The sequence below is a fragment of the Rosa rugosa genome, chromosome 2 (genome assembly GCF_958449725.1).
Source record: "Rosa rugosa chromosome 2, drRosRugo1.1, whole genome shotgun sequence".
Taxonomy (NCBI): Eukaryota; Viridiplantae; Streptophyta; class Magnoliopsida; order Rosales; family Rosaceae; genus Rosa; species Rosa rugosa.
In genome coordinates, this window is record NC_084821.1 from 61,658,909 (window position 1) to 61,670,024 (window position 11,116).

General features: G+C 38.2%; 1 protein-coding gene across 1 annotated transcript; it reads left to right on the top strand.

The window, feature by feature from the left end:
• The first annotated feature begins 8,153 nt into the window (after positions 1–8,153).
• Positions 8,154–10,614, top strand: LOC133729088 (monolignol oxidoreductase AtBBE-like 13). The gene has a single exon (XM_062156555.1). It carries the CDS (start codon positions 8,697–8,699, stop codon positions 10,332–10,334), a length of 1,638 nt encoding a protein of 545 aa, XP_062012539.1. The 5' UTR covers positions 8,154–8,696; the 3' UTR covers positions 10,335–10,614.
• The last annotated feature ends 502 nt before the right edge of the window (positions 10,615–11,116 follow it).

The following is an 11,116-nucleotide window of genomic DNA, read 5'->3' on the forward strand; positions in this document are numbered from 1 at the left end:
TGGTAAATTTTCATGATTCAAATCCTGCACTTTTTAGTTATCCCCTTCATTTATGTACTATTTGTATAAACTGATCGAAAACAACCAAATAATTGATTCTTTTCCGATAAAAATCTAATAATTGAATCTTGTTCTAAAACTCTTTTTTATTCAATTTAGTGGAGATAAAGGAGTAAACTAATATAAAAGATTTGTTAGTGTTTTGACAGTATTAATCGTTAAAGCTTTACTTTACCATGAGCGATACAAAACTCTCGGGAAGGGAAATGTTTGTATTTTCTCATACTTGAGATTATCAAATTACCCAACGTATCTAGTTTTCAAAATAAATTAACGGATAACTTGTATGAGTTAAAAAATTTTATGGAGTTAGCACAATGAAGTCTTCTTCAGTAGTAACTAGTTAATTGAAGTATTTCCATCATCTTATCTTTTATGACTGAGAAAATTATATATGTACAATTACTCTGTTAAAGAAAGTTCGGTTTTGTACTATAGCTAGTTTTTTTTTTGGTCAATAATGAAGAGATTCATTAAGCCACAAGGGGGAGAGAAAGAAGCAACATACAAAGGAAATAAAACCCAAAAAGAAACATGGATAATAGCCCTGGTCAGCCAGTCCTAACCAATCACGACGTGTCTCTTTCGCAGATCGACACGTGTTCCAACTATACTCGCCATTAGTGTCGGGTCAAAATCCAAGGCCTTCTTCAACAGCTCAATTATACTCGCCAATTGAGCTGCTCCTCAACTCCGGCCACTGCGCACAGTTTCTTCGCTGTCAGTGCCTGCTCCGCGTCGGATCTTGGCCTTCTTTCTTCATTTCTGGTTTGGATTCTGGGGCTGGCCTTGGAGTAGAGTGTTCGGGTTTGGATGGTAATTGTGGATTTTCCTTATGATTTGAGAAGGAAGAAGAGGGCTGGAGGAAGAGAAGGAATTGGGGCTCGGGTTGGAAGAAAAGGGTTGGAGGAAGAGAAGGAATTCACTCCATCACTCCATTCAGATGGAGGAAAACAAAAAAACAAAAACACGTGTTGAGCTTTGAGAGAGCCACGATAGCCATGGTTAGGACTGGCTGACCAGGGCCTCTAAGAAACATTACAAAAGAGAGACAAGACATGTCTCAAATAGAACTACTAGGGGGCCCTGGGAGACCATCACTCCTCAAGACAGACAACAGAGAGGTTGGAGGCCTATTGGCCCAGTCTTGGGAGCACAACCTCAATTATGCTAGCTTTACTGCTGCATCCATAACACAGTTAGCTTCATGGGAGATCTAATTCCACTTGATTCCGTCAAAGAAAGTTTTCAGATGAGTCACTGTAATAACCCGAAACTTAGTATCACTGTAGAGCACTCTAAGATACCTTAAACTTAGAAGTAATCCAAGTATCTTCTAAGCACTTTTTTTTTTAGAAACCAATGATACCACATGCTATACTTACAAGTTATATAGGTAAATTTTTAGAGTTCTAGTAAACTTTCTAAAATACGTTAGTTCGTATTACTTGTGTACACTCGATATTTGTTTTCAAACCCAAGACTATTATCTATGTTATTTTTGTGATGCATGTTATTTTAGTACTAATTATTGCTATTTTTTTTTACCTTAAGAAAGCACTAAAGTTCTTTACTTATTAATTGGGTAAATGTGCATATGGATATGTGTGTACATACATACATACATATATATATATATATATATATACACATATATATATATAGCAAGCTGATTTATGCTTTCTTTCTTTTATTATCTTTTTAATTTTATTTTTCTCATTTATCCTAATTAGACACTCACCTTAGTGGATTAGCCATTCACCTTACAATAATTAGTCACTTACTTATTTTATGCTTAATTCTAGCCTATTTAAGCATATGATCTGATCATACTTCCTACAAACTTGAAGATCAAATGCAAAATTGATCTAAAACTCCCTTAGTTGAAGAGAAAACCCAACTAGAAGTTCTTCACACAAATCCTTCATCCTATTTCTCTTAAGAAGTTTCCTTTTTGTCAAAGAAGTCCAAGCTTGATTTCAAGACCAAAATCTTCACCTCACCTTCTGAGTTCCTTAAGTAAGTACATGAATACCTTCCTATATTCTTTTGTCTTTAAGATTTATCAAATTGCATAATCAATGATAAAATGGAAAAGGATCTGCTTTGCTTCAAACCCGTATTTTCGTATATAACAAATTCTGTTTTGTCAAAAATAATTACAGTATTAAATTCCTCATCAAAAGTTCTTCAATTTAGGCTTTTGAATCACTCAAAAAGGTTAAGAAATGAAGAAGTTATGGCTAATCAAAGTTTTCAACTTTTAAACTCGCTGGAAATCTCATACAGCCATCACAACTTCAAAAATTCATATCTCCCTCATTTCTTATCCGTTTTCTACAAACTTTATATCAATTTGAAGCTTAGGACCTCTACTTGTGATCTGGAAAGTTTGAGAATTAATGGTAAAATACACCGTACGTAAAGACTTAAACATCAAAGGTCAGTATCAAAAATATCGGTTTCTGTACTGTTATGGTTCTTCACCCTTTCTGGACTATATCCCTCTGATCTGGACTACATGACTTATTCCATTGAATTCCTTGTGAAAAATCCTTTGAAATGGTGTACTCATTTGACTAATTCGGACTTGTGATGGACAACATAACACATCTTGAAGTTTGATGACTCTAATCGGAGAAACATGAACATGGTTGATGAACTTCAATGGATTTGGACATAAGGACTGAAATACTAACTATAATATAATTTTGTTAAATTGTTTATAGTTACTTATTTAATACTTGTGCTTTATTATTACCTATTTTACTTTATTTCAATTATGTATAAGCTTCTTTTTAATTATGTTGTTTGATAGTGAATTTACTTATTTGTGATATACAATTATGTTACACATGTTTTCATATGAGATTATTCCTAAGTATATGTATCTATATGTGTGAGTACATATACATATATTATGATCTATAATTCATAAAGATTGTATGTTGTGAATTTGATTATGTTTGAGAAGTACAGTTGTGAAGCCGGGTGATTAGTACTACCCCGTGCTTAAGTGAATTACTGGTAAACGTGTTTTGGTGTTATGTGGAAGTTAGCCTTGGGCCCTAGTCCCTACAGATAGTGCACTATTATACTCTTAGGAAGGGTGCTTACTTTGAGTATACATGCCTTGGTTGTGTCCTTGGTATGCTGCGGCTTACCCGTACTTTGGGAATAGTACGTCGGTCCCTAGTACGTGGATTTATGATTTGTTACCAGTCAACCTGGTTTTTCCCGTGTTTTGGGTATAGTACGTCGGACCCTAACACGTGGATTTGTGATTTGTTACCAGTTAATCTGAAAATTCACTAAAAAGAGAAGTGTACTTATGTTATTTTGATCAAATATCTATCTATGATATATTTTTAATATGTGAAGGTGTTAGTAAAAAGAAAATCAAGCATGTGTTGCTTTAATGTTATTTCACATACTAATGCTACAATATTTGTTGGTTTGATAAGAATATGTGACTATGTGATTTATTACCAAACCATTCACACGAATGAATATATTTGTATATATGTGTGTGTGTATTGTGTGTATATATATATACATATTTAAGAATTCGTATGAACTTAAATGGTTCTTAGTACATTTTAACTTGGTTGTTCAGTTTTGATTTCTTATAAGATACATTAATATAAGAATGTAAGTTGTGTACTTACTGGGCTTGTGTTGCTCATGATGCTACACCTTCTTGTTTTCAGGTAACGAGTAGACGCTTGGGGAAAGTGGGGTGATTCTCTAAATAAATGAATGTTTTATTTTCTACTACTATTTCAAGAGAAATAATGTAATATATTTTTGTTCAACTTCAGTATTGTAAAAATAATAATTTCAATTCCTAATAAAAGTACTATTCAGACTTATTTACAAATTCTCTTACTTTAATTTATTCTTTGAGGAAGTTTTGTTTGAAACAATCCACATCACGAATTCGGGTACCATATTTCAATATAATATTGGTCTCGGGTTTGGGGTGTGACAGTCACCCTTGTTGAGTATTGGGGAAATTCTCCAATTTGGAGTGATTTCCGAGTTGTCAAGAGCACTAAGCACTTCTTTACAATCACTTTCAAGAATGATACTCTTGAAATTCATGAACTCAGCCAACTATAGTGATGTAGGACGAGATTTTAGCCAATTTCAACCAAAAATCTAGAAAAGAAAGAAGCGTCTTCACATTAAGAAGAATAATTTGAATATTGAAAATTGGTATTCAAATAGGCTTCTTAATGATGGAATTAATCATAAATTACTCTTTTGGATATATCGGGATTCTCGAACAAAATCTTGACTGAGATTCCAAACGTAATATTCTTTAGTATCTAGGATTTTATTTCCGATTTTTATTTAATCAGGTTTAATTAGGTTTCCTAGTTTTAGTCTACAATAAATTGTTCTTTATATATATATATATTTTTTTTTGAATGAAGGGCTGATGAAGCTGCCCTCAAGCCTTGATTAATGAAACTATCGAATACAAGGGGGGGACATTGAGCCTAAACCCCTGATTACCATAAGCATCTAGAAAATTTTCCGAAATAATATCAGAAATCTCTACAGGAGACTTGTATTCTAACAAGCACCAACTAGCAAAGAGTGCAATAGCTACTCCATTTGCTTTAACATAGCAGTGACATAGCGGAAAGATAACACTATGTTTCTAGTTGTATTAGGTTTATGCTAAGACACCTCTTAGATTGTAATTTTCATTCAAGTTATCAATAAAAAACATCAAATCCCAAAAATCAGGTCCAACTGACTACTGTGGAGGTGAGTTAGGAACGCGCGTCACGCGCCTAGGTAAACAGGAAAAACCGAGGAAGTGTGTTCCTCTCCCGACCGAACACGGCAGGCGATCCCGCCGCTGCGTTCCGGTCCGGGAGAGGATTGATGGTTCAGAGGAGGAGTAGGCTTTCAGGGCAGCGGTGTGGTCCAGGGAGGGTGGTGGTTTCTCCGTGGTCGGGCAGCACAGATCGCTCTCGATCTGTCCTTCTCGGTTCCGGGGCGGAGGCTGCGTTGCAGCAGCGACGTTCTTCGGTGTTCCGGTGGAGGTTTCTGGTGGCATCGATCCTACATGGTTTGGGGCTGTGGCGATTCAGATCGGATCTGTCTCCGATTTGGTCTGGGTTCGTCTGGTGGTTGGTTGTCTGGTGTAGGGGCTGGCTATGGCGCGACAGGGCGGTGCTGCGACGGATGGCTTCGGCGCGGTGGCTTGTTGCTGTGTGGCGGCGTTTTGATGGCGATGGGACTTGCCGGAGGCGGGTGTGGCTGGTTGCAGCGCGTGGCTTTTGCGGGGGAGAATGGGTTTTGGACCGGGCCAATGTTCTTGGGCCTTGTTGGAGTTTTTTGGTTGTTTTCAATTTGGTTTGCTGTTGTGTGTTTACTGTTGTTTCATGGTTGCAAATAAGTCCCCCCTCTGTTGAGCGGGGGTTTGGGTGTTTCCGTGCTGAGTCGATGCCATTGTTATGGTGTCTTGGCCGGTTCGGTCTTGTTTTGTTTGGTGTGTTATTTCATTCTCAGGATCGCAATTTATATCTTGGTGGTCAAAGTAATGGGGAGAAGCTCCCGCACATGGTCTGGCGGTATTGGGTCATGGTGCTTGAGAGAGGGGCTGTCTTCTTGAGGTTGGCTGCGGGGATGTGCGTTGTCTCTTGGGGGAGTATGGAGGTTGTGCCATTGACATGGTGTTTTTTCCGGGGACTATTTGGTTTACTATCGATGTTCTCTTGCTGTCAACGTGATTGTCACTTGTTCATGCACGTGGTCTGGTTGGTTTGGGACACGGTGCGGTTGGTGGATAGGTGGCTGTTTGTTATGTTGGATGCAGGGTCTTATCGTGACTCTCGGAAGTGGTCTCATATTGTAGCCCGAGGTGAGGGCGTTTGGTGGTTAGAGTTTGGGTCCTTTGACCTGATGGTCTCTGTAACTGCGGTTCTTGGGGTTTTTCTGGGGTTGTGCGCGACTCATCTCTCATTCGACCTGTGGATGAGGATGGTGTTGCGGCTTTTCACACCCGTACTTTGTAGTCTGTTTGTTTGGTGTTGAATAAAGGACTATGTTTTCTTCTCAAAAAAAAAAAAGTTATCAATAAAAAACCAAATATTAGAGGAATTTCTCTATGTTTCTTACGGCTGTGCCCGTAATTGCTAGTGGATTCTAGCTCATCTCATATGGCTTTCGACGCTTGACGGAGCCTCTTACTATCGTGTTCACGCTTCCCGCATCATATAGCTAGTTGGTGGAGAAGATTATGAGATTCTCGATCGTGAGTGATTGAGATGTTTTTTCTTTAGTTTTGATTTTTCTTATCTTGCTTCATTATTATAAATTTATAATAGGTAAAAAATTTGGTACCCCCTATATATAATGAAGAGTTTGTTAAGCTTTCATATGTGAATTATCCTACATCAAATTGTATTTCTTCGATAAAAGTGATATTAATACGTCACATGCATTTGATATTAGACAAGATCCTCAAGCAAGAAAAGCTACTTGAGCAAACTAATAAGCAACCTTAGGAGTGAAAGCAAAGAGGTGCCTCTAGCTTCAAGTCATAGCCAATGAATTTTAGGAAAGAACGGAGTCCCTTTGTCCAATCTGACAATGACTGTCGATTTAGAAAGAAAAAGAGGCAGAAGACGAGTCCCATTATCGAGCAAGTAATCAAGTGCATCGTGTAATAGCACCGGTAAAGTTTTCATACATTTTGAGACATTCCACCATTGACATATAAAAGTGTTTATCTTTCAGACATTTCAGACCACCCTTTCCCAATGTTCAAGACGATCTTTTCCTTTTGAATCATCATACCTAATTTAAAGAAAAGGTAAGTTTTGTAAAAGGAATTGAAGAATATCTGCAAGCAAAAATATGTCTATCACATAAGGGCAACAAAAATGAATTGTGGCTTGAAACCCTTATGAATTATGAATGTTCACATTTTAAAGCTTTAATTGCTGCACTTTTTTTGTTTCCTTTCCCATCTTTTCATATGCTTCTTTTTAAATATTTTGGTTAAAGCCGATGCTGATTGCAACTTTACAAGCAAGATATGGTTGACTGATTTTTTTTTTCTTTACTCTTTTCTCACTTTGAATGCGATAAAATTTGTCCCTATCCAGAATCTACAAAAATAGTTATAAGCATGTTGGTTATATTCTAATAACAGTGATTACGAGTAGGTTCCACAAGCTAGCTCCATTTTTTTTTTAATGTGAAGTAGTAAAAGAATTGTTGTTCTGCGTATCATGTTTGAGTTGTGTCATATAAATAATATTCATGCAAAAATGCAGATTACTTCTAATATAAATGAGATAGATAAAAATAAATAAAGGCCTTTCTATTTCTAGCCATAAACTATTGAGCATAGATCATAAATTACAAACCATTTGATCTAGATGCTATCAGGCAAAAGAATTCGGGTACACACTCCTTTTTCCCCAAACAGAAAACAAAATTGTTTTTACTCCAAGTTTCCATTTCGTTTATTGTTTTGCTTAAACAAATTTAAGTACCATTTGCAAAATACCCGTGAACTTGAATTCAAAGGAAGGACACAGAGAGTGATTTTTGCTTGGGTAGTGGGGACATTAATTCTAAAGGTACATGAAGTAAAAGAAATGACACAAGGAGGAATTGAATGCTGAATTGGTCCATATTTACACGATGTTGGCAATCAATGTCTCGTTGTTTTAGAGTCAAGACCAATTAATTTTGGGTTGGATGTTGTTGGTCCGTTTTTCAAAATTGTAGGTGCTCTACGTTGAAAATTGTATTGGCAAAGAAGCTAATCTCATCCATCTTTTGATAACAAAATAATAATATCAATCTTATATAGACCTATAGTTTACCGATATAATTTCAAATTTAAAGAGCCGCCTCTAAATAGATTTGATGTTCCATCTAAAAAATATTCGATACAATCAAAATAAAGTCTCCCATCCAAAGCATACCCAATTTAGATGGAAATCCGACTTTTTTTTTTTTTTTTTTTTTTGAATAAATGGGGTTTGGAACCCAGTCAAGCTGGGAGGCTCATCCCCACGCCCATGTTATTATTAATAATATTTTGTTGCATCGGGGGGGACGTAATACCTGTACCCCGAGCATACATAGTTGCGTGACAATTATCCTCATAGAGGACATCCTGTAGGAAGACAGGTGCCTCAACTAAAGAGAGATCCACAACATGATCTAAACTAGCAAAGTGAGCTAATCTATTAGTTGCACTATTTGCTTCATGATAAACATGCCGAATTCTAATATAATCAAACGCAAGCATAAAATGTTTACAATCATCTAGAATCCGACTTTTTAAATGTGGGACGATTTTATATAATCCTCAATTGGTAACCCGTACTCGAAACCCTTCACAATACACTCAATAGTCGGTAATCCATACTTAAATCAACAGGTAGAGGAGCTCTCATCACACGAGTCACATTCAAGAACAGACGCAATTGAAATGGTGACCAGTGACCCCCAAATGATCACAACTGACGTCTCCATTACCTCATCAGACACACGTTGGTGTCACTGAGACACCCATCTTCATGCTTCTATAAAGCAACACACACCAAGCCACTTCTACAACACAGCCCCATATCTTGAACAAACCAAGCAACACAATGATGCTGCCAAACACTTCAAAATTTGCCCTCTTTCTTTTCCTTTTGCTATCATCGGCTTCATGGGCACATTCCAAAACTCCAACCCTAGACAGTTTCAGCCAATGCCTCTCCGATAACACCGAGATTTTGATACCATTCTCTAAGGCCTTCGTCACCCCAAACAATTCCACATTCCTTCCTACCCTACAGTCCACTGCACAAAACCTCCGGTACTTGACCCCTTCGGTGCCAAAGCCCGAGTTCATCTTCACTCCATTGCTCGATTCCCATGTCCAAGCTGCGGTCATTTGCTCAAAACAGCTTGGAATCCATCTGAGAGTCCGAAGTGGAGGCCATGACTATGAAGCACTCTCTTATGTCTCCCAAACCGAAACACCTTTCATCATTGTAGACCTCGCCAAGCTTCGATCAGTCAACATTGACATCGAAGACAACAGTGCTTGGGTCCAAGCCGGTGCCTCCATTGGTGAAGTTTACTACAGAATTGCAGAAAAAAGCAAAACACATGGCTACCCTGCCGGACTCTGCACGAGTCTCGGTGTTGGCGGGCACATTACTGGAGGTGCGTATGGTACCATGATGAGGAAGTATGGCCTTGGTGCTGACAATGTCATTGATGCTCGGATTGTTGATGTTAGTGGCAGGATTCATAATCGAGAATCAATGGGAGAGGATCTGTTTTGGGCCATCAGAGGAGGTGGAGGAGCAAGCTTTGGGGTTATTCTCTGGTGGAAGATCAAGCTTGTTCCTGTTCCATCAACTGTGACAGTTTTTTCAGTTGTAAAGACCCTTGAGCAAGGCGCCACGAAGCTCCTCCATAGGTATCAACAAGTAGCTGCCACTGAGCTTGATGAAGATCTCTTCATTAGAGTTATCATACAACCAACGGTCATCGACACCAAAAGTGGTAACAAAACTGTCGCGACTATCTACCAAGCTCAGTTTCTTGGAGGCGTTGACAGACTCCTTGATGTTATGGGAACAAGTTTCCCTGAACTGGGTCTGACAAGGAAAGATTGCACACAAACAAGTTGGCTCAAATCTGTGATGTTCATAGCAGGTTACCCAAGTGGAACTCCACCTGAGGTTTTGCTTCAAGGAAAATCCACTTTCAAGAACTACTTCAAAGCCAAGTCAGATTTTGTCAAAGACCCAATTCCGGAATCTGCACTTGAGGGGTTATGGAAAAGGTTGTTCGAACAAGCCTCTCCTTTAGTGATTTTCAACCCATATGGAGGAATGATGAGCAAGATTTCGGAGTCGGAGATACCGTTCCCACACAGAAAAGGAGTGCTCTTCAAGATTCAGTACCTGACTACATGGCAAAATAAAGATGAAGATGAAGCAGAGCACATGGATTGGATTAGGAAGCTATACAATTACATGGCTCCTTATGTTACGATGTTCCCAAGGCAAGCATATGTGAACTATAGGGATCTTGATTTGGGGATTAACAAGAAGAGCAACACAAGCTTCATTGAAGCAAGTGCTTGGGGTAACAGGTATTTCAAGGACAACTTCAACAAATTGATAAAGATCAAGACCAAAGTCGACCCTGATAACTTCTTCAGGCATGAACAGAGCATCCCACCTCTTCCACTCCCTCTACGAACATCATCTACAACTGTGAGGTGATCATTATGAAAAGCCAGAGCCAAGTGATCATGGTGTTTGAAGCGTGGTAAGAATCTTATGGGTTCTTCATTAGTGTGTTTTATTCAATAGAATGTTTGCCTGATTATACTGGAATAGAATTCAAATAAGTCTCTGGGTATTAATATTCAAAATTGTTGTAGAATAGTTATGTACTCCAATTTACATGGGACCTGCAATAATAGATTTGTTACAGGAAAGAGCTGGAATAATGGGTTTCTTTTTGGAGATAGTTTAATATCCAAATGAATTGATCATCTATTTGTTTTTTGCATTTGCATTTTCTATGTAAATGGATTTGGTGAACTTTGTCAGGTATCTAGTTAACAAAACAACCAAAACCAGACAATACCGAATCCTTTACAAAATGGAAAAGCAATTGATACATATCTCTTTCAGATTTTTACAGGGTATCAAACTTGAGCCTGTATGTGGCACCTGTAAGTCATAGTCCCCTGTTGCAATTGAATAATTGAATAAACCATAGTGTATTGCATAAAGAAACCACTTATGCAGTGGACCGGGGGGGGGGGGGGGGGGATTGAATGAGGGTGCATATTCATTTTTTTTTTTGACTTTGTCACGGGGAACCCAAAAGCTTCCTAGGCCCAAGATAAACTCATTCGGCGCATGTGAAATGCTCTAATTGTGCATTGCAGCACAATGTCTGGCCACTTTGACAGCTTCGGAGTTCGAAGCACACCCAACTAGGCAAGAACCACTAGGCCACTTGCAGTGTTAAGGTGCATATTCATTTTAGTTAC

Coding starts and splice junctions, on each gene's coding strand:
- LOC133729088 (XM_062156555.1), top strand. CDS start 8,697: ATGATGCTGCCAAACACTTCAAAATTTGCCCTCTTTCTTTTCCTTTTG.